The sequence below is a fragment of the Prinia subflava genome, chromosome 3 (genome assembly GCF_021018805.1).
Source record: "Prinia subflava isolate CZ2003 ecotype Zambia chromosome 3, Cam_Psub_1.2, whole genome shotgun sequence".
In the NCBI taxonomy this organism is placed as follows: Eukaryota; Metazoa; Chordata; class Aves; order Passeriformes; family Cisticolidae; genus Prinia; species Prinia subflava.
In genome coordinates this window covers 83,102,181-83,125,831 of record NC_086249.1, presented here as the reverse complement: position 1 = coordinate 83,125,831, position 23,651 = coordinate 83,102,181, and the positions used below count along the sequence as shown (strand labels likewise).

The 23,651-nt window shown below is 42.0% G+C and overlaps 1 protein-coding gene and 1 long non-coding RNA gene across 6 annotated transcripts in view; one reads left to right on the top strand and one right to left on the bottom strand.

Annotated features, from left to right (window-relative positions):
• COL4A2 (collagen type IV alpha 2 chain) overlaps positions 1–22,685 on the top strand; it is a 140,286-nt gene extending 117,601 nt beyond the window's left edge. For all 3 annotated transcript variants that reach the window (XM_063392789.1, XM_063392787.1, XM_063392788.1), the window contains exons 29-48: positions 106–327; positions 2,487–2,648; positions 3,118–3,288; positions 4,427–4,570; positions 5,858–5,983; positions 6,330–6,511; positions 7,975–8,038; positions 8,371–8,445; positions 9,054–9,161; positions 10,055–10,162; positions 11,432–11,503; positions 11,890–12,015; positions 13,360–13,476; positions 14,805–14,966; positions 15,102–15,200; positions 15,951–16,097; positions 16,722–16,838; positions 17,722–17,913; positions 18,194–18,480; positions 21,068–22,685. In XM_063392789.1, the coding sequence (XP_063248859.1) occupies positions 106–327; positions 2,487–2,648; positions 3,118–3,288; positions 4,427–4,570; positions 5,858–5,983; positions 6,330–6,511; positions 7,975–8,038; positions 8,371–8,445; positions 9,054–9,161; positions 10,055–10,162; positions 11,432–11,503; positions 11,890–12,015; positions 13,360–13,476; positions 14,805–14,966; positions 15,102–15,200; positions 15,951–16,097; positions 16,722–16,838; positions 17,722–17,913; positions 18,194–18,480; positions 21,068–21,322 (2,936 nt within the window). In that variant the 3' untranslated portion in view covers positions 21,323–22,685. The remainder of the gene's footprint in view (positions 1–105; positions 328–2,486; positions 2,649–3,117; positions 3,289–4,426; positions 4,571–5,857; positions 5,984–6,329; positions 6,512–7,974; positions 8,039–8,370; positions 8,446–9,053; positions 9,162–10,054; positions 10,163–11,431; positions 11,504–11,889; positions 12,016–13,359; positions 13,477–14,804; positions 14,967–15,101; positions 15,201–15,950; positions 16,098–16,721; positions 16,839–17,721; positions 17,914–18,193; positions 18,481–21,067) is intronic.
• Positions 10,174–17,734, bottom strand: LOC134548216 (uncharacterized). Of its 3 annotated transcripts, none has more exons than XR_010079719.1 (4): positions 17,602–17,734; positions 12,375–12,572; positions 11,843–12,062; positions 10,174–10,432 (listed from the first exon to the last, which is right to left on the bottom strand). It is a non-coding gene; the product is annotated as an uncharacterized LOC134548216 (long non-coding RNA). The 3 variants fall into 3 exon arrangements; XR_010079720.1 differs by having other exon boundaries at positions 12,375–12,542; positions 17,602–17,727; XR_010079718.1 differs by lacking the exon at positions 17,602–17,734 and adding an exon at positions 14,230–14,798.
• Positions 22,686–23,651: the final 966 nt, after the last annotated feature.

Below are 23,651 nucleotides of genomic sequence, written 5' to 3'. Positions count from 1 at the left end.
ACCTTGTCATTTGTGGTGATGGGGACATCATGTTGGTATATCTAGGATTTGAACTCCAGCATTTGTAGTGAACTCTGTGATGCCTACTCCCTGTTGTATTTATAGGTTTTACTGGACCCAGGGGAGACAGAGGCCCAAATGGTCTGCCTGGCCTGCAGGGACACCCAGGCCTTACAGGAAAATCCGGGGCTCCGGGAGCACCAGGACCCAAGGGCCTCCCTGGTGACGTGTTTGGAGCAGCAGCAGGTGCCCGGGGGGACCCCGGCCTCCCCGGCTTCCCGGGGCTGAAGGGTGCACCAGGAGACCAAGGAGTGCCAGGAGCCAGAGGTAACAGCTTCTTCACGTGAAGAAAGGTTTGGGTAAGGGTGTGACACAGACACAGGCAAACTGTAGGGATGTGGGAGCAGTAACAGACTGTGCTAGGATGCCTCAGAGGTACTCATGACTCCACTATCAATTCCCAGTGCCTGATGATTTCCCGTTCTTTCCACTTCTGTCTTGGGTGTTGCCAGCATGCCTGGCTCCTCTGAACACTTTCTGGAGATCCATTGCTTATATTCAGCTGTCCTTCACCCTGCTCTACACGAAATCAATGACAGTAGGATACCAGAGAACCAGACTTGGCTCATCCTCGTTGCTTTCTGATGTACTGCTAATGTTTTTCACTGTAGTTAAGGGAATGGTGGTGTTGCTGTTATCCTGACTTTTCACTTAAATACAGCAATAATATTGAGATTTTCTTCCCCACACCAAAAGATGTCTGGGTATTGCATGGCTTTGCTGATCAGCACATTGCAGTAGTGCTGACTTTGTAAATTTGAACTAAAAGGACATAAAGTTAGGTAACTGCTAATAAGCTATTCTATCTTGTCAGTCTTTGGGCACTCACAAATAAGGAAAAGATAATATTATATACTTATTCATAACTTCAGGGTGTTCATTTTAGTTTGTTATTTCACAGACCATAAAAAACACCCTAAAATTTCTGCAGGAAACAGAGTTTCTCTACAAAATCTGATTTTTTTCACTCTCTGAACTCTGTGAAGGAATTTTTAAAAGCACATGTGGGAATTTAGCATGTGGGAAACTGCTACACAGCTTCAATTGCATTTGGACACATAATTAAATTGGGACTGCTGATTACCCCCTTTCCCTGTGTGGAACTGAGAAAGGAGTAGTAATTGTATGAATAGCTGGAAGCAAGGTTTATCACAGGAACTAGTTCTGGATATCCTTCTCATGATTCTGATGAAAATAAATAAAGAAGAGCATCACCTTCTCAGAGTTATTTGAAGTGAGGAGAGCTGGTTTCACCTGCAGTAGAGCCCCAGAGTGAAGGAAAGGGATGAAAACAGCTCTGTGGCCCTTAACAAGACTGAAAAGGCAGAAAACATCACTAACACCTCTGAAAAGGAGACAAAATCCAATTTTCTTTGAAAACAAAAATTACAGTGTGACTTTACACCCTGTTTGTAAGCATTTTTGTGGAACTAAGTTTTCAGTAGTAAAAAATAGAGTGAAAATAAAAAGCATTAGTAGTTTGTCTGTTCTTGATTTATTTTACAGTTACAACAGAATGGCTTTAGATAGCAAGTGAATTTTTCTACAAGTATGAATTTTTTAATTTCGCATGAAATTACTAGGAATTCCTTTATATCACCTTTGCCACTTCACTCAGAACAGCAAACTAAAGCCTGTATGCTGTTGTTGAGAAAAAATACTTTAAATGACCACAATTATAAAGCTCATTTAACTACAGTCAAGCCAATGCACCTACAGTGATGTAAAACCTGTATAAAGAGAAGGAAATGCACTTGACCTGGATTTTTAATGCCATGTACTATTTGTATGCTGCTGCTTCTCCAAGCTGAATGAAAAGCAGGCATTATCTTTTAAAATTTAACACCCTCTTTGCTTTTATATGGTAGAGACATAATTTTTCACCCAGTGCATTAAGTCATGTAAAATTAGAGCTTTTTGCTTAGGAATTTTTATCTGTCTTACAGCAATGCCTTGTAACGACCTTATGTGAAAATTTCTAAACAATAACACAGATCCCACCATCTGTCTTAAATGTTACTTTTCCTGCCTATATAATTTTAGAAGAGATACATAGCATTATTTCAGTGGTTTAGTCAGCTGCTTGATTCCGTTCTTACTAAGATATATGTGAAGAAAGATCAGGAATAACAGAATTATATGGATTAAAATAGAAAGACTGGGTTTAAATTGAAAGAGACCTGCATGTTACCCACATGGTGCCAAATCGTTACCATTCATTTGGAAGAGTCAATCATGCAAATATTGAGATCATTGCTGCCAACATCAATTATTTTAAATCTAAAGACCAGTCCTTTAATTTGCTTTTCCTGTTCTCACTGAATTTTCAAAGGAAAAACACACCCTGGAAGCCTAGGATGTACACAGAAGAAATGTATAAAAACATGTTCTCTACATATGATGCTCTCTAATGCATGGTTTTGCAGGATTGGATGGCAGCCCAGGTTTGCCAGGAGCCAAAGGAGATCCAGGGCCACAAGGTCTCCCTGGTTTGATGGGATTACCAGGAACGCCAGGAACACAGGGATTCCCAGGCCCACCAGGAAACCGTGGGCCAGACGGTGGGCCTGGCTCTCAAGGACCTCTCGGTGAGGAAGTAGCACAGTCCTGGGTCATTCCTCTTGCTAGTCCTCTGTGGCAGGGCAACTGCATGGTTTCCACAGCAGACAGCTACGTTTGGGGATGATCCTCACAGGCACAGCTGCTGCTTTTCCTTCTAACCCACCTCCCAAGTCAGGTCAGGGCTGGCTGCGGCAGACTGGGAAAAGGGAGCCACCAAATGAGGCTAAGCTTATGGAAAAGGGGCTTAATTCTTAAATTAAAGAGGGGAAGGTCCTGTTGCAAATGGGTGTGGAACCAAACTGATTGTGAGGTTAGTCATGTTGATGAGCTACTTTATCTTTACAATCATTTCTGCAATTTTGGATGAAGAAAATCCTAATTTCCCCCCTTCAATAGGAAGTTGGTAGGACATCAGTTTTCTCCCTCTTGAGCTATGAAATCATAATCTACATCCAAACCTTTTTAACTCTCCCTGTTCTCATGTTTACATGACAGGTCCACCTGGTGCTAGGGGAGAAGATGGTGAGCAAGGTTTTCCTGGCCCCGTGGGCCTGAAGGGTCTGTCTGGTGACAAAGGTGACATGGGTCACACGGGATTACCGGGTATACGTGGCGTGACTGGTCCCCCTGGCATAAGTGGAATGGATGGCTTTCCAGGAGACAAAGGTGAGCTCTGGACTGCTGCTTTGAAAACAGTAGTTGATTAAGGCTGTTCTGTGCAAATGTGAACCAGAGAATGTTCTCTGCTGGTCTATGTCTATTTAAAACAGTACAGTTAGGATCATATGCCTAATATATTCCAAAATCACTGCCCGTTTTCCCCTGTGCTGGCTTTGGCACAGTGCTAGCTTGTAATATGCAGCCCTATTTAGAAGAGCAATGGCTGTTTTAGTTCTCATTTAAAAAAATATACAGTACTTACTATTTTCTCTCTAAAGGTTTTACCCTCATCCTAGTCTCATTGGTCTTCAGTGAAAATTAAGAGATGTTTCTGCAAACATTGGCTGTAAAGTTTTTTAAAGCTGGGAGCTGTGAACTAAGGAATTCCAGATACAAGACCTTGATGGTGACTTTAGAATACTAATGTTATATTGAGAAGGTGAGATTCTCACCTGCCAACCACAAGAAAACTCCCTGTGTGGTGTAGGCAATGTGCATTACACATATGTGTTTCAACAGGGTTCAATTCCATATGAAGCCAAGCTGAGCACAAAGCATACTTAAAAATGCATGTTGCAATTTCATCAGTTGGAAAGACAGGACAAGACTAGCTCTGGAGTACTGATCAACTCTCATTTGAGAGAAATTAAGATCTGGTTTTTAGCATTACCCATGTAAAACAGCATTCTCTTGTTTAGAAAAGAGTAGGAGGGGAATTTTTGGTGAGAGAGGACCAGCCAGTCCTAGACCCATGATTTGTATCTCTACATGTAGACCAGGCTGATTACAAACCTTATGTGGAACAAGGTACATATCTCAAGCTCATCTCTAGGAGAGGGGTTGTACTGATCTCTCAGAAGAATACAGTAAGTTCTGGTCATCTCCACAACATCTCTTCTTTGGCCAGTTGAGGCAAGTTCATGTACTCCTGAGCATACATTACCTCAGGAGCTCTACCACCTCTCAGAGAGCTTTGGTGCCTGCTCCAGACCCATAGATTGCTGTAGGCATCAAGGAACCCCAAAAATAGGTACTGCTGCACTGGAGTTTTCATTTCATTTTAGTTATGTGTTGCTGGTTCATATTTACTTCATTTGCAGAAATCTGAGTGAAGTAACAGTTCTCTTCCCATTCTCTCTTAAAGGCTCAAGAGGTTCACCTGGCATTGATGGCTTCAAAGGCATGACAGGCCTAAAAGGAAGACCAGGCATCAAGGGAATCAAAGGAGAATTTGGCCCACTTGGGGCTCGGGGAGATAAAGGCTCACAGGGTGCACGTGGCTTCAAAGGTATTTGCTTATGGGTCTACTAGTGTGTTTGCTCTTCACGTTTGCAGAACTATTTTACAAGGACACAAAGACAAAGAAGACACATTTTTCACATGGTAAATTTAGCCCAGACATTCCTCCACCTATTTCACACATGGGCCTCTGGCCAAGAGGCCTGGATTTTGGACTCAGGGAATGGTTACTTCTTTACTCTGTTAGGGCTGGAGACAAGCATCATATTACTCATCTGAACTCAGACAGTGGCACCTCTGGACATGGGCAGAAGTCAAGAGAGCATTTTCCCAGGAAGCGTAAGATGTTTAGGGGAGAATACTTGGATTTTTCTCCAGTTGTACTGTAAAGACAGTTAAATATTCAGAAAACCAGGCAATTAGGTAGTTAAAATTAAGTAGTTAAAGGTCACAGGCATTGTTAAAACCTTAAAAGTCAAACATTCAGCTGGTATTACTGTTGGTGAAATGAGGACTGTAACTCAGTTCTCTTTTGATTGCACACAATTATCTTTAAACAAATGCTTTACCACAAGACCAAAATGTTCTTTCGAGGGACCCTGAGATTGTTTGGGGTTTTTTTTAAGTTTCTGCAATACAGAGGTTGCAGAACAGTGATCCCAGCAACAGTCTCAGCAAAAGACAAGTATGAAAGCAGCCCCTGTGAAGAGAAGTGCAAAAATGCTTCCTGGTGAAGAAATATAAGACAGTCCATAATGGTAGGAGACAAGTCTGGGGTACTGCCCTGTCTCAGCACCCCACAAAGACCTAAAGACACTCATAGAGTCTATATTGGCCCCTTCTTCAGGACATTGTTTACTGATATCACCAGTAACCATAAAGTCAAGAAAATGAACACCATAACTGTTAACAAATCCAAATGCTTTCTTTTGCCCAAGGCTTTTTGACTGAGAATTTCCTTTTCACTAAAACTAAACTACTTTACTGTGCTTTCTCCAATGTGCTTTTTGGGGTTTTTTATAAACCATGATTTTGGGGCTTTTTTTATAAACACATGACTCCTAACTGATCTGCTGAGATATAAATTATCTATCACAGAGGAGTCTGGGCCCAACTCCCAGGATTGTATGTACCAAAGTTTAACTCAGTTTTCATGTTTTCTTCATTGTGACTCTTCCACTGCCATGTTGCATTGACACAGGTTACTTTTCATGCAAGTGATTTTCTGTAGCTTGTGCAAGGTCATTCCTTTTTGCTAATTCACTCTTCTGTTCACATTTTCCCACAGTGCTGCTGACTAGCATTTTGTAACACCGTTGGGTTTTTTACCCTTTAGGTGACCGTGGGGATCAAGGCCCCCCAGGAGAACCTCCAAAGCTCATGCCCAGTATGATGATGGAAGTTAAAGGTGAAAAAGGAGATGTTGGAGAAAGGGGCACAAAGGGATTATTTGGCTTAAAAGGTCAGTGATCATAATAAAACTAGGCAAGCACATTCTAAACTGTCATTTAGTGCTTTTTCTCAGATACCATATTAAATATTCCCTGCTCATTGTACCACTTGTCTGTGGCACCCCCAGCACGGTCTCTGACAGCAGAAACTGAGCTCCTCACTGCATTTCACAGAGTCACCCCCATGGAAAGCTTTGAGGGATGATGTGTGTGTGTGTGTGTGTGTGTGTGTGTGTTGCCTTGTACAGCATATTGTGGTGCCATGTTTTGAGAAGGCCAGTAGAAGAAAAACTGCTTACACACAAGCAACTGCATATCAGTCTTCCCTTATTTATTTTCCTCCTTCCCTGCCTGCAGGTAGCAAGGGAATGCCAGGCCTTCCTGGCAAGACAGGAACGCCAGGGTCCCCTGGGCACCCCAGCTACGTGGCCGGTGTGAAAGGAGACATCGGCGCGAAGGGGCTGACGGGTGTGAAAGGGTATCCTGGCCCCGCTGGTTCTCCTGGCATCAGAGGCTTCCCTGGCACCACAGGAATCAGAGTGAGTTCATGCACATGAGGGAGTAAGGGTGTCCTTGGGCTGGCACTCAGCTTCTCAGGAAGTGGCATTCACCCCCTGAAATTTTGCTAAACAATGGCAGTGCAAAGATAAAAGTGCCATAAACATTGAATGAATAGATCAAATATTTTTGTTTGCTCCCTCCAACATTCATTAGAGAGAGTAATTTCTTTTCTCATTGTGAGACATCCAAATTTCATATGCCAGCATTTTGCCAATGAGGACTCAGATGGCTCCTTCTAGCTCTTTGATCCTGTTGTCACAGCTGCTGGTAAAAATTATGCTCAGTGTTGGGCTCACTTTTCTCTTTGTCCCAGGACTTAATGGTATCACTGCCAAAAGTTACTCACTGTCACTTACCTAATACTAAATGAGCCTAAGAATCTTAGCTTCTAGAGGGTAATTCACTGTAATTCACTCTGGCTGCAAAACAAGTTACATTGGAAGAAATAGACACTTAGAAAAGGCCTGACAGTAGACTCACAGACATCACTTATTTAACAGAGACAAAAACTATGTTCCTTTCTCAGGTTCTCTTTGCCTTTAGGTCTCAGTAAGATTTTTTTTTTAACCAAGGACTGCAGGACTCTTATGGTTTAACTAAGCCAGGAACTAAACCCCACCCAGTCACTTGTTCCCCCACCCATCCCCAGCAGCAGAGGGAGAAGAGAATTGGAAGGGTAAAAGTGAGAGTATTTGTGGATAAGAACAGTCTTATAATTGAAATAAACTACAATAACAATAATAGTAGTAGTAGTAATTAATAATAATAATAATTAATAATAACAATGGTAGATAAATAAAACCCAAGAAAGACAAGTGATACAAATGAAAACAATTGCCCATCACCAACTGCTGATGCCCAGCCAATCCTCAAGCACTGTTATCCCCAGTCCATCATCCCCCCTGCCTTACATGCTGAGCATGAGACCACAGAGTGTGGGACATCCACTGGGTCAGTTGGGATCAGCAGTCCCAGCTGTGTCCCCTCCCAAATCCTTGCTCACCCCCAGCCTGCTCACTGGCAGGATGGAGTGACAAGCAAAACATGTCCTGACACTGTGTAAGCACAGTTCAGTGGGAATGAAAACATCCCTGTATTATCAACAGTGTTCCCAGCACAAATCCAAAACACAGTCCTGTACTGGTTACTATGAAAAAAAAATAACTCTACCCCAGCCAAAGCCAGCACAAGGACCCACTGCTATATATGCATAATGGGATGTCCTCAATTAAAAACTTGAACCTTTACAAACTTAACTTGTCCTTTGGATAGTACTAATTTAGATTAACTGACTGCTGGCAAGTTACTCTATAAAGTACTACAGAAGCTCAAAAATTCGGCATTTAATATCTTTTTTTTAGTATTTTCAAAGTCAGCTGCTTGGAAGGTTGAATAAATCCTCATTTTCACTAACTGAAGCCTGTTTTCAATCATATGATAGGGAGAAAAGGGCATTCCAGGAATTTCAGGCGAGTTTGGTACTCCTGGCTCACATGGAGAAATAGGTGAGTTTGTTCTCTTAAATGATCACTCTCTGTATTATCACCCATCAGGTACTTGACATTAAGTTCTGAGGGGTCTCAGTGTGTCTTAAAGAGATTTAAAAAAAAAGGTTAACTGGTTATTTCATACAACATGTGCTGTTCATGGATAAATCCATCTGTGACAGGGAGGAGGCTGTTCTAGACACTTTTTGCTGTCTTTAATTTATTTCTCTTTTATTACAAAGATAATAATTGCCAGGTTTTGCCTTTGGAGTTGCAATTCCTTGAAACAACAGGAAATACTGTTTAAATTAAAGCCTTCTCACTCATGTGTTCATTTTTGTTTGAAACAGGTGATCGGGGAGATACTGTAAATTTACCAGGACTGCCAGGCCTTAAAGGGGAAGTTGGTGTGCCAGGTTTAACAGGTATTAATTTCACAGTTGCTCTCTGAATGTATTTGTTTTCATATACTAAAGTTCCCAGAGGAAGGGAGGGGGAGCTCTCTATGGGATTTTGATGGGTCTGGAATCTGTGCTCACATGACAGCTCCTGGAGAGGTTTATCTTTTCTTTATTGAAATTAATGTGTGCTACATTTACCTCTTCAACTGAAAGTGCTATTATAGCAGTAAACATCATCACAGGCAACTCCAGTAAACATTTCTATAGCATTTGTGTTGCTGTTGATGACAAAAGCAGCATTATAGGCCATGATTATAGAAGGGGAGATAACAAAGTCTTGTGGATTTTGGATTGAGTTGTTAGGTGATGTATTAAATTTCCCTGTGCATGCAGCACACTTCAACATCAGTGTCATATTGCACATATTTTGGGGAGTACTTTTAAAAACAAGGCTAATGATCATTTGACCAGAGGCCTGTTCATGCTCCCAGATTATATAAGCAACCTGACTAGAAGAATATCTTCATGTGGCAAGACCAGGACCCATTCAATAGCCAAGTTCATGTTATGCTAGTTTGCTTAGGGTTGTACAGATATTATTAAAAGCTGATACTGGTTTTGTGCTTTTCCAGGCATAAGAGGAGGTGTGGGACCAAAAGGAGAAGGTGGTGATCCTGGTTTCCCTGGTATTGAAGGCCTCAAGGGCACGCAGGGTGTCCCTGGCTCTGTGGGACAGGAAGGTAAAATAGTCTTTTTAACACTCCAAAGAATAACAATGTATAAGAGGAAAAAGAAAAATACTCTTTCCATCAAAAGAAAGTAATTAAGTTTTTTAATATGGTGATTATTCTGTAAATTGGTGAGGAGCAGTGACAAGGATGTGGAACTCACAGCAGAAGTTAGGAGGAAATTGCAAAAACTTAACTCTGCTTCATACCAGTTTTTCCTTTTCTATAGCAACCATGTGTCCAGTCAAAGTGTTGCATTGCTGGCATACTCAGGTATTCTAATGTCTCAGTACTACACGGAGTGGGCTTTTCAATGACTATTTCTGCCATAAATGAAGGCAGTATGCCCCAGGACACAGTTACAGAGCTTTTGAGCCAGGCTGTGGCTGTGGCTGGATCATACACCCAGGGCTTAAGAACAAGTCCTATTGCAGGAGGATCATGGAAATGCTCTTTCAGAAGAGTTGCTCCACACTTCTTCTCATTAGAGGGCTTAGAAACTCCAGCCAAGACTGGAAGAGTTTCAATAGGTGCCTCACTGGGAAACAGTTCTTGTCTGATCAGCTTCTCAGTGGGAAAGGCAAAACAGATGCAGCAGAATGGGACAGTGACATGCACAACAATGAAATCACTGGCAATAGAAGTCAAGTTATCATTTTAACAGGAGGAGCCCACTGTCTTTCTGAGTCACACATCTGAAGTTTGTAATGAGTTGTTCTTTCATACTTTTTTCTCCTGCCTGTGCTTTCTTCAGTTTTCTTCCACTTGGATTAGCAGTCATACAATGACATGAGGAAGGGAAAATCTTCATTTTGCTGCCTGGGAGAATGAAAGTAGCACAGGTCTGTGTTTGGGCTCTTGGTTTTAAGGATGCTCATGAGCAATGGTTCTCTGTTGTCACACAGGTTTGCCAGGACTGGTTGGCCCCCCGGGGCAGCAAGGAAGCCCTGGCACGCCTGGATTTCCAGGGGAAAAGGGAACTCCCGGCTGGCCTGGCTTACCCGGACAAGCAGGTATTCCTACAGCTTCAGCTATTCAGTCATTTCTGTGGGAGCACTTGCAAATGTTCCTTTGCTGTGAAGAAGAAGAAAGGAGGTTTTTGCAGTTCAGAGTGGCAGAGTTTCCTCTGCTAAAACACTTATTCCTCCTGAAGTCCAGGTGCATTAACAAAGACGTGGTTGCTGATTTATGGCTTCTGGTGTCTTCTCAGCTCATTTTAACTGTTGATGACCTCTTCAACTAGGAAAACAGTTTTCAGGAAATATTTTCATATTTCATGACAGCTAGGAAGAAAAATAATAAAAAATTATTAAACAGGCAGCAAGCAGTAATATACAATATGAGAGTATTGTAATGTGGCATTAGATAGCAAGCAACATATTTGTCCTGCATCATCACCAAAACTGTTAACTGATTCAGTATCTGGTTTCAAGAATAAATGACTTATGGCTTAGACAGAATTGTGCTATCAAAATGCAGGTAATAGCTTAAAATGAAGCTGTGTATACAGAATACAGAATCTCAATGGTTGCCACTGAATTCCTTCATATATTAACTTAGCAGATTTTTTCTACCTTACAGACAGAAATCACTATGCTTAGAATCTTAGGAAGATTCTTCTATCTGAGTGTATCAAAGCTAAGCTAATACAGTTATGAAGACTGCCTGTTTAGACAGTAGAGACAGACAGACACTTATTTTTCTGAGACTGAATAGTCCTCCAGAGCTCTGGCCATTGTCTAGTTTTAACATCATACTTACCACTTCGACAGGTACAAATAGATGGAATAACTTTTACCTGTAACAGTAGTAACATTAAAAGTAGCTATTAGACTTTTTTTAGTGCTTTGTTGGGGTTTTTTAAATGACACAGAGTGAAATTGCTCCTGAAGACAGCTTTATTATAACCACATTTAGAATCTACAATTATGTCATAATTGTCTTGGCTTGAGGAATTTGGAAAACAAAATGAGTATTAAAAAAAGCTATGGCAGCAAGACTGGAACTAATGGCATGCTACCAGATGGATCAGAGATATTTAAAAAAATTATCTCTGGAGTAATGAGTTTATCAGATAATAACAAAATTTGCCAATCACAAAACCATAGCACGGTGTATTTCATAATAAACTTAGGGTAATTAATTCATTTGTATAGAAGACACCATATTTGAACACAGAATAGCATTTATTCAAGCATTTTAATTTGTTTTTTGTTTTGCCCAGGAATGTATACAGACTAATAGAAAGCATTATGATAATCATGAATGTCATTTTAAAACAGGCCAGCCTGGCTTAAGAGGAATCAGTGGACTGCATGGTTTACCAGGCACTAAGGGCTTACCAGGATCACCAGGTAAGGGAGGCAGTTACTCTTCCTGTTCACAGGCACAACGCTGTGTTGGCCTCAAGTTTGGTCAGTGAGATCTTTGTAATGCAACTTTCTTAACTGTGTCCTCCATAGCTTCAGAATCAGCTTCATTATTGTGGGCTCTGGCAAAGAACTTCATATACCATGTGCTACCTCACAGCTGGATTACAACACAACTTCAAATCATAACTTCTTCCCTCTGATAAAGTTAAAACCTCAAGGCCTTTTTTCTCATCATGAGCCTTTTTTTCAATGAGCCACTACAGCCCCATGTATTTTGTAAACCCACGTGCTCTGTACATGTACTTTAGCATGCATTGTTACCTGCAGAAACATTTCATCTTTCCCCTTTATTCTGAACAACTCAACAGGTCCAGATGGGTACGGCTCTGCAGGGTTCCCAGGTCCAGTGGGTGACAAAGGAGAAGCGGGAGAGCCAAGCAGAGTAGAAGGCAGCAGAGGACCTCCAGGCCAGAAGGGAGACAGAGGTGTTCCAGGTCTGTATTCCAGAGAATTCCAGGGATCCATCTGTTATTTGTTTCATCTGTGGGTGTTAGAGAGGTCACAAAATGCACTATGGTGCAGACAGCTGAACAGGTGAACTCCCGACGTTGGGAGGTCCCTGTTGGGAGTGTGTGCTGCAGCTGAGCCAGCCCTTGCTCAGAAACAGCAGTGTGCATTCCCCACTGCTGCACAGCCTGGGTCCTCCCCATCTTGTAGCACCCACTGGGCTCAGCAAGCTGCAAATGCCAGAGGCTACTCTCAGCCATCAGCTCCCCAGATATTTTTAATGAAGTTCCAGTTACACAAATGCATGACCCCTCCCTCTTTTTGTAGCAAACCTGTCCATATTTACCTTTCTCCTGAGAGCCTCACTGTCTCCCAGCGTGTGATGGTCCTGCTGCACCTCGGGGGCTCTGTTCCTGTACACAGTGCTTTGCTGGTGCCATCTAGCCCTTGTGCAGAGTAGGCTCCAACCCTCTGTGCTGTAACAGGCTGTGCTCTTCTCAGGATGGGTCACCACCTGGTTTGCATCCATCAAGAAGCCACCAGGCTGATGTATGAACAAATAAACCAATTACATACCCTTTTTGTGGGTTTGTTTTTTAAATTTTTCCAACATTTTGGCTCTGAAAGGATTAAGGTCTGACAGACATATAAAACCTTACTGCCTTTGCCTGCTTGGTTCAATGGCTCATTCTTATTCTTTTGTGTTTCACTTTATTGTCACTACCATACTGTGCCATCTCAAACACCATTCAGAAATTTATTATCAAGCATTCAACAAAACAGCTTACCTCATTCACGTTTATTTCTACAATTATAAACACAAGGTCAACTTCCTAACAACTTCAATATACTTAAAAGAATAATCTGTTACTGGTAGGGTAGATTTTTGACCATTTAACAATTCTTCATCTCTTGAGAACTTCTTCAGTTTGAACTTCTGGTTTTAACTGACCCCAAATAATGCTAAGTGTCAGCCCTGACCTTGCAGGCACAGAAGGACAAAGCTGCTTTCCTGCCTGCTTCACTATACCTAGGATATTTTGAGTATTTCCTATCTTGAAATAATACTTTACCTGGCAGACACAAGATTATTAGTATTCCACACAGTGAGATGTAATTATCTACCCAGAGAGTTTTGGCAGAGAACTATTATTTGGATCTTAAAAAATAAAAAACCTCCATAGTATCATCTGAAAAAATAAAATTAAAATGAGTGGGAACTGCAGGTGTTTTCTATTTTGAAAATCCCACTCCTTAGTCTAAGGTGAGTCCTTTTAATTGCAATTGTGCATTTTCCTTGCAGTATTAATTATTCCTTCTCTTCCTTTCAGGAGTCCCAGGACCCTTTGGTATTCCTGGGCAGGAAGGATTCCCAGGACCTCCTGGGATTTCAAATATATCAGGATATCCTGGTGATAAAGGCTCCCCAGGTCTAGATGGAGTGCCAGGTAATTCATGCAACAGCAGTCACTGTTATTTCTGTCTTGATTTAGTAAAGCAGCCCTATTAAACACAACACTAAAATTGTTGACAGAACTCATGGTACATCAGATAATAGAGAAAGACCTCTTGAAAGCAAAACACAGTTCCTCCAGGTTGTCCTGATGGAAGGATCTGATCCTCATGCAAATAACAGATTAAAGAATCCATAATTCTCTTGACAGCTTTCAGAAGCATATGCTAATCTACTGCTCTGAAATCTGAGGTCTGTGGCAGACTTGCAAATCTCTTAAATACTGTCTTAATCATTTACAAAATTCTCCTATGTGAAATGATCATCCAAGCTAAATTACACTGGAAAGTATTAGCTCTTCCTGCTTAAAAATTCCTGTTGATTGTTGGACTGCACAGTCATTAGCTTGTAGCAGAAGTTGTTCCACTAACATCTTTATATGATGGATGGCAATTTTTATGTAAACTCAGCAAAAACTTGGGCAAACCAGCTGAAAACCAACAAAATACCAAGGCTTCCAAGTTGAAAGAGAATGTTAGTTGCTCTGACTCTGCATACTGATTCCAACTCTCCAAGCAGTCAGGAGAGTGGAAACAGGAACATCATATCCCAGCAAAATGATGAGACAAGTTTGGCTCACTCTTACTTTGCCACATACATCTTGCAATCATATCCTCATGTGGTCCAGCTTCAAAAGGCAGCACAAGAGATGCCCCACTCAAAACCCTACTTAGCAAGTCACTCTCACCTCAGAAAAAAAGGTCCAAATGTCTTGTAAGCAGCAGAGGTAACTGAAGAGAAACCTGCCAGGTTTAGCTTCAAGCAATATGCAATTTTAGAAAGAGAAGTTGTTCCTGTAATTCCCAAGACAGCTTGAAGTACTTATTTGGTTCCAGATGTTCAGCTGAAGCACTAAGATACACAGAACAGTAAGTCCTTGGCTCTGCATCAGATACTTGCTGCTCTCTGATTTCTCTCTAGCTACTTGGGTAATTTAGGATGAAGCAAGGAGGCACCTAGTGAAGTGGGACATTTGCTGCTGAAGGAATAGTTCATTGAAGGCTGTAATTTTACCCTATTTCTGCTGAAATCTTGCTTGAGATAACACTGTTTTGTGGGACTTCATGCTCAAATTCCTCTGCCGCTGCTGCAGAAGGCTACACCAGCCTGAGAGGAGGAGCAGGAGTGCTAAATAAGTCTGTCCACTGCTTAAATTAAGGAAATAGAACCTGATGAGTTAAATAGTTCTGTTAGTTCTGTTACATTCCTCTGTGCCCAGGTGTTAAGTATAAACAGATTACCATCTGTATGTCCTCTAAACAGGCTACCCAGGACCACAGGGGCAGCCTGGAATACCTGCTCCACCAGGGAGCAAAGGAGAAAGTGGACAAACAGGTAGGACTGGAGAAATTGGCCCAAAAGGAAGTAGAGGCGACCCTGGATCAGCAGGAACACCTGGCCTGCCTGGATTCCCTGGACCAAAAGGTGAGAATAGAAAACACTGACCTTGGCAGGAAGCAAGGGAGCCTTCTATGCTACAGCAGCTTTAACACCATGACTTTTGCACTCCCTTGATTTGTATTGAAATGCAATAATGCCACTTGTCATTTTGCATTGAAGGTCCTAGGGGTGAACAAGGTGTCATCGGCTTTATGGGCACAGTGGGATTTCCAGGTGACCTGGGACCCATCGGACCCAAGGGAGACAGAGGAGTGACTGGTAAGTGTGTGCACTCACATGTGTGACTCCTTTTGAAACCACTCGTTCTGCAGCTCCACAGAGCTGATCTAACTGGCCCTGCTTTGAGCAGGAGATTGAGCTTGGTGACCTCCAGAGTCCTCCACTCACTCTCTGAGTCCTGGGAAATTCCAGAGGGCAGATGCCTGAATTTAACATGAGTAGTCAGTGTTTTGCCTTTATGAATTTGACTTGTATGAGGTGCCAGCTCCGAAATCAGAGTCACTTTTAAGGTTAATAAAAAAAAGGATTTCTTGTCTAAATTAATCCTTCAGAGAAGATACTGAATATATAAAGAGAACTTTAAAATCGATCACTCCATCTGTACCATCATGTATTTGTGTCTCTTGAAGCCCACCAAAAGATGGTGCTGCACCTCAGAGAGCTGCAGCTGTTTGGGGGGAACTTCCCAGCTTCCTCTGTCATAAATGAGGGAGCAGTAGCATCACTAATTTCCTTCTGCTTATCTATGTACAGTCCAATTGAAGACAGTCTCTTGGAGATCATCCCATGCTTGGAGATGGTCTCATCTTGGGCATCCCATACCCACACATATTTCCCTAATATAATATAGCTGCTATACCCAAGCTGGTGAGTTGCAAACCATAGACCTCTCATACATGTGCAGCCAAGTAAGAGTGGCATGTCTCTGGATGAAGGTACATTTAGGAAAAATGTAGGGTGGTTGGGGTTATTTCTAATCAAACTATCTCATCTTGCTTCTAATGACAGGCTTCCAGGGACCTCCAGGCTCTCCTGGACTGCCCCCTCTTCCTCCAAGGCTGGTTGCTGAGCAAGGTGCACCAGGTCCCCGTGGAAATATAGGACCTCAGGGAAGCCCAGGAGATATGGGACCTCAGGGCCCACCAGGAGATCCAGGTAGGAATCACACATTCAGACTGAAAGCTGCTCCCCTTAGCAGAGTGAGGCCACCAGAGCACTGATTTGATGCTCTTCTACTCAAAAGTCTGTAATCCAGAAGAAAGAGTCAATTTTTAGTCTTCCAAAGCTGAGGCTTCACCTTTCTTCCTCCTCCTAATATTCAGAACATAAACAAAACAGGAAATATCTTTGGCAACACTCACATAGCCATATCTACATGGTAACACTCAAACAGCCAAAGCAACAGCAGATATGGATCTCATGCAAACCAAGACTGAAAGTCTTTGGTGGAAAAGTGCTTATCCTTGTGGGAATAACGTGGCATTAGTGATGGGTAGAGCTGATGCACTGCACCTTTTGCCATGAGCCTCATCAGAGATAAGCAGTGCCAAGAGTGGAGCATTAGGGTTGTGCGACTCACGTAGTCTTGATCCCAGCAACCTTTTGCAATGAACTTGGTGCTTTTGGCCTGAGTGACTGCCATAGGATCTTGCCTTCAGTGCAAATTAGTAAACCTGGCAACAGGACCAAACATACACAGGTAGAGCACATATTAACAAAGTGGGATGGGCATGTTGATATGTGTGCAGTCACTGTGCTTACAAACCATTTTTGTATAAGGTTCCAGAGGCTCGCCCGGAGAGCCAGGACTCCAGGGCAGGGGTGGCATTCCAGCTCCTCCTGGCTCCAGAGGGGAACAAGGAGGAATGGGATTTCAAGGTCCAGTGGGATTTGAAGGTAAAATATCACACAGCACTGCTTTCATCTTTCCCATTTCTCTGCACTTAATTTTTCTGTAGTTACTACTTCACTGGATGGAAATGAGAAGAGAGAGAGGAGGGGGCGAGAGGAGGGGGTGGGAAGCAAGAGGAAGGTGGAGAAGGGGAGGTAAAGGGAGGGAGGAGAGTTTCTGTCTTCATAGATACTTCACAAGGGACAACTGTTAACAGCTACCTTAGAGCAAGATTTTCAGAATAAATTTTGATAGCTGTTGATGTCAGTCCATTCATGAATTTGTTTTGCTCTGAGTGTATTTATTCTCTTTAAGTATTTTCAGCCAAGTGTTTCACTAATAATTACATTCATGGAGGTGAATGGCTGGGTAGGTGATACTTGGATAGATGAAGTTTAAGGGAATGTATTTGTAAAAGAAATTCCTGTGTCCTTATAAAATCAAAGAGCAGAACTATTACTGTCTTAGTTGCTAAGTACATGGAGTAAAAGGTATTTGTAGAGCTCATTTTCAAGTGTATGAATCAGATACAAGAAGTCCAACAACCATTGGTTAATCTTGGACTAAGAAAATATTTTAAAGGAAAAATCTGCTCATCAGTGTTGTACAAAGTATGCACAAATTCATCAGAGATTAATTTGTGACTTTCCCTAGTCCTGGTGTGAAATACATTATCTTAGAAACCAGGAAGCCTGATCCAGCACCAATCTACTTCAAAAGCAACTGTTACAATCCTAGAAAACTGCAGCTCTTCTAACAATAACTTACCATACAGAAAAGGCATCATGCCATTGAGCTGTGTGTCAGCAGCTTAGCTGGAATGTCAGCTCTCACCAGCAGAGTTGTGGGAGCACAAGCTGAGCTGGACTTTGTTCTGTCCTCTCCCAGGTCAGCCGGGGCGGCCTGGCAGCCCGGGGCCGCCGGGCATGCCGGGGCGCAGCGTCAGCATGGGCTACCTGCTGGTGAAGCACAGCCAGTCCGACCAGGAGCCCATGTGCCCCGTGGGCATGAACAAACTCTGGAGTGGGTACAGCCTGCTCTACTTCGAGGGACAGGAGAAAGCACACAACCAGGATCTAGGTATGTACAAATATTGCTGGCAGCAGCCTCAATCCCAAAAGCTGGGACTAGAAAAAACAGGCTTAGGAAGCACCAAAATGAGAATATAAAAACTACATGTCTTCATGGAGTGCCCCTGAGAGAGCTCCTGCAAGTCATTAGTGTTGTTTCAGGGAACCTATAAAGCCAGCAAAACATTCTGGACCACAGGGCTTTCCTGACAGGTATTTGGCAAAGAGCAGGAAACTGAGTGTGCATTGTCTCCTGTGAGAATGATTGCTTTTTTCTTCTTTTTTAACAGGGCTGGCTGGCTCATGTTTGTCTCGTTTTAGCACCATGCCGTTCCTCTACTGTAACCCTGGGGATATTTGTTACTATGCAAGTCGAAATGATAAATCCTACTGGCTCTCAACCACAGCCCCTCTCCCAATGATGCCCGTGGCAGAAGAAGACATTAAGCCGTACATCAGTCGCTGCTCGGTTTGCGAGGCCCCGGCTGTGGCGATTGCTGTGCACAGCCAAGAGGCCTCTATTCCTCACTGCCCTGAAGGCTGGCGCAGTCTGTGGATCGGATACTCCTTCCTTATGGTATTTGGTCTCCTGTGTCACATTTGTGCAGCAATGGGTTTTAAATTTGTTTGGTACTAGTAAGGCTGCTCCGCTTCAGAGGCAGCCAGACCAAAACCATGCATCATACCGGGGAACCGGGGAACTACAAAAGTCATTTCTAGGAAGCAGAAGAGGAAGATGAAACTATCTGTAAATTTCAGAGAAAACTGTCTCTTGTCAGAGTAGCATCTGGAGACCTTACTTTATGTACAAAATAGCACTTCAGAAGAGAACAAAAGCTGTGACTTAAATAAAATTACACTGAGGTGCAACAGGAGCATACAAAGCATTTTCACAGCTAAAGATTTGGAGCTATTTACATATATCACTACTAAGAAGTTGATCTAGGGAAAAAAAGAGGAAAAGCAACAACAATCTTTTCCCCTTCTTTTTTGAAATTTAAAAATCATTGGTGCTTTGGTCGAAGATTTTGAAGTCAAAGTCTTTCACTAACTCTGGAAAGAGAGACAGCCTCTGGTTGTTTTAAAAATTAAGTTTCAGTGTTGTATCACTGATGGCAATAAGAGCTGAGCTGTACATCCCACGGTTTACAGGAACTCTTCAATCTTGTGATCTTATAATTAGGAAATAGGATGTTACAGAAAAACTTAGTGCTGGGTGGGCAGCAGAAGACCTACTGAAGGGCCTGACCTTTTTTTGCAAGACTGTACAGAGGGATCATATGAGCACCAGAAGGCTTAACATGGTAAAGAGCAGCTAAAATGTCAGTGAATGGTCTGACAGATACTCGTTTTTCTGACTTGCTTGATGAACACGAGTCAAAACCTGCAGCAGCATGCCCATGTTGTTAACTTATTGAAGACTGGGCTGAATCCTGCAGTAAAGAATGTTGGAAAAGAAACAAGATGTAGCACAAGACATCATGAAAGAACAATCTTACCCACAAACCATTTGTATGTCAAAAGCTAAAAAACTTAATTTTTTCTGAAAATAAGATACGGGCAAATCCAAAATTAGGTACAGAAAAAAAATCCCCACATTTTGAGAGAGTAGGTTAAATTTTTTACCATCCCCGTGTTTGACATTTCTTTGCTTCTATAAAAAGCCCTGATACCAATCTCATAGCTACTTCACAAGAATGCCAAGAATTAATTAAATATTTGCAAAGCCCCAGGCAAACACTGAGCATTGTTAAGAGCAAAGTTGTCACCTTAGCAAGAACTTTTTGCCAGGACAAAGTCTGTCAGCACTATGGTACACACTGTGAAAAGAATTCCTATTTTCCCAGCCAGCTTGTAGAGCAAATGAAGTGTTTGGTGTATGCATTTTTGCTTCTCAGGCAGCTGTGGAAGAAGTAGAGCACACTTGTGGTTTTCTCAGAGTACATGCTGTTTTAACTCCTTAGCTTAAATTTGTCACCTCCTTCCTCCAAGTAAGGTACAATCCTCAGTCAGCACAGACTGCCCAGACAGCCAGAAAGGTCAGTAAGATTTCATGTAGTGAGGGCACTCCACTATCATACATCCTCTATGAGTAAGCATTGCAGGAGGATAAAAAGCCATAGTCCATAACACGAGAAGTGTTACAGGCATAGAGTTGGAGCTTACAGACCAAGTATGCAATACCAGTGCTCATCCTGAGGCTGCCAAGCAGGGCTGCTCCCACGCCAGGGCTCAAATAGCATCAGCAGTTTTTACTATCTGCTTTCCAGCTCCAACTGCAGAGGCCTCAAAGTTATAATATCTTATGCTGCCTCTTACATTCCCTACATTTACAAAGTGTTTAAAAACCTTGTTTTCCAGCTGCTTTCTTTTATATTGCAGATTCTTTCTGTTCCTAACAAAAATTCTACAGTGTAATTTAAAAATACAGCTGTACAGCTCTTAAGGGACAGAGAAAATGCCCATTTTGTTAGTAATGCCTTTGACAGAACTGAATGCCTTAACATTCAGTTCATTATCACAGAACCTGTCAAAGACAACAGTTGAGTGGTGTAAAAATGCATGATTCTGGTGTAATTTGCTGTCAAAAAAACATATCGTATAGGGAACTAGTTATTGTATAGAAGCTAATTCAGTTTCTGCAGTGCTCCTCACATGCAATGCAGAGTAAGACAGACTTTATAATTTGGGAAATGCCAATTAAATATATGGTGGAAAATTGTTCTTAGTGAGGATAATAAAACAGGAGCAAGATGCCCAGACAGGCTGTGGGAGGTCCATCCCTGGAGGTATTAACAACTTAACAGTGCCTTGCAGCAACTGAGGCCGACTTTGATGTTGGCCGTGCTCTGAGCAGGGAACTGGGAGAAGTGACCTCCAGTGGGCCCTTTCCACCTGAATGATTGTCCAAGACTTCCAACAGTGAAAATCCTAACTATAGAAAAGATGTTGGAAGATTTCAAAGGGGCATCAGGATATGGGCTAGCTGCTTTATACAGCTATAGCATAGCCAAACCCTTACACAGCTGCAGGACTGGCCAAGTTTCTGCTCTGGAGATAAGAATTAGGAGCAGTTCTAGTGGTTTTTCTCTTTTCACACATGTAAGTTTATGACAGCGTAGCCTGAGGCTGCACTCTGAACACTGCCCTCTTGTCTCCCTTAGCACACTGCTGCTGGTGATGAAGGGGGAGGACAGTCGCTGGTTTCTCCCGGGAGCTGCCTGGAAGACTTCAGGGCCACTCCTTTCATCGAGTGCAACGGCGCGCGCGGCACCTGCCACTACTTTGCAAACAAATACAGCTTCTGGCTCACCACCATCGACCAGCCCTTCCAAAGCAAGCCCTCGGGGGACACGCTCAAGGCAGGACTCATCCGAAGCCATATCAGCAGATGTCAAGTCTGCATGAAAAACCTATAGAAGTCTCTCCCCGTATAAGGAACAGCCTTATCATGTAGTTCTTATACACAGGAGCCTTCTGTGGTGGTTAGACAATTGAAGAAATCATGTTGGTGCTTTTTTTAACTTATTACCTCAAAAGCTGAATGGAAGTTAAATTTTTAAATGTCTGTAAAGGCAAGATAGGTAAAACACAAATTAAGTCTAACAGATGTAGTGCAGTATATATACACATTTTTTGCTAGTCTAGTATTACATCATTTGCCAAATAATAGAAATACAGCTTTGAAACACCAAAAGAACTTGAGTAATAAAAGGTTTCCTTGGTCAGATACCCACCACATTTACCTGAAGAGAATATATGTATCTTCCTATTTACTCTATTTGTCACAACAGTAAACACACTAACAGCTGCAGTTCCATAAATTAACACAGTATGATCTAAGTCGTAAATTGCTGTAAAATACTGAAAATATACTGTGGTCCAAAATGCTTGTGTCCAACACTGAAACCTAACTTACATTTTAGTATTTTGTGCTTGGGCATTTCAAACACACCCAAAAGGGTCTTTTTTTTTTTTCTTCCCAAGCCTCACTATGCTTTTAGCATTTAACTACTGCCCACACTGCCCAATAACAAAGCCCACAGGCTCCCAAAAACATTAATCACAAAATGCAACTCTTTCAATTTGGTTAGAAGTCTACATGATGAAGATGAGCATTTTATTTTATAAGCTTGATGGTGTTTTTCCTAGACATACCCTAAGCCAAAGGATCCCCTGCTCCACCGTGCTGTGGACATTTCATCTGTGTCACACTACCCACATTGCAGCAGCAGGTGGTTTTTGCACTGCACCTTTTCCCTTCTGAAATTAAGGCACTCATCACAAACAGGCTTTAGCCACATCATGTTGGAGCAGCACACAGGGCAGGGTTTGCAGGAGTGCCCAATGCCTCATGACCCTCAAACACAGAACCTGCAGAGCCAGCTGGCTCTCTGAATGCGTCCTGTCCTGGCAGCTTGGGACAAGTGGCAATGGGACAGCCACCATCCCAACCTGCACACAATCATCCTTGCACAAGCAAAGGGGAGGGAGGCAAGGCATTTATTTGGCACCATCTTTTCCTGTAGGAAAGGGTTGATAATTGCCAGAATGGCTAGTTCTTTCCTTCTATAGAAAGAAACAATTTAGCCCAAAGTTGTCTGTCAGCACTGTAAGAGAAGAGGGGAAAAAAGGATCAGCTACAAATTTCATGTTCACATAACTTGATTAACATTTATAGCAATGACAGTTGATTTTTCAGTAATTCACTCCTGCTTCTTGGCTTTTATTATTACATTCCAACCTCACTGTATCATAAATAAAACCTGGGTTTTTTCTACATCTCTATTTGTTGGTGATTTCTATTTTGTAAACTGTGTTTTTCCATACAATGCATATGGACTTCTCTGTTGAAATACTTTGTTTGCACTAAGGAATTAGAAAAGCACTCCCAACAAACTCCTCCCACTGAAACTCAAACTCTTCAACCAGAATACACTTGTTTATTTTATGGCACTTAGAAAGATCTAAGAGGGAAACTTTCTCTCAAATCACTTATTTAATCTGAACAAGTAAAACAGTATTTAATCTGCTGTTAGAATGATTAAAGCAAACTCTGGCATTGCAGATTAAAATCCATTATTCATGCTCTGCAATGTTCAGAAAACCAGTATTTACCGGACTTGACAAGTGTTACCTTCACAAAAAAATATATAAATTAAGTTAAAGGTCTAGAATCATAGAATGGGTTGAATTGGAAGGGACCATAAAAATCATTTTGTTCTAAGCCCCATCATGGACAGGGACACCTTTCACTAGACCAGATTGTTCAGAGATACATCCAACATGGCCTTAAATACTTCCAGGGATAGGGCACCCACAGCTTCTCTGAGCAACCTCTTCCAGTGCATCAACACCTTCACAGTAAAGAATTTTTTCTTAATATCTAATCTAAACCTACTTGCAATCTGAAACCATTCCCCCTTGTCCTGACACTACATGCCCTTGTAAAAAGTGCCTCACCATCCTTCTAGTAGGCTGCCTTCAGGTACTTACCTAGCACATTGTCTCACCTAGATTAGTTGCTCATATAATTAGATATAGCCGTAAACAGAGACATTACCTGAGCTGTAAATGAGCTCTCTGACCCTGCATTAGCTCTGAAAGGCAGACCCTGAACAAACTTATCACATTCTTAATTTATTGCAGCTAAATAAAGCTCCTAGTACTGAAAGCATTGCTATCAACATGAGCTAAATTTGATATTTGCCAATGTATTTGCCAATATTTGCCAATTCTTTTAAATGT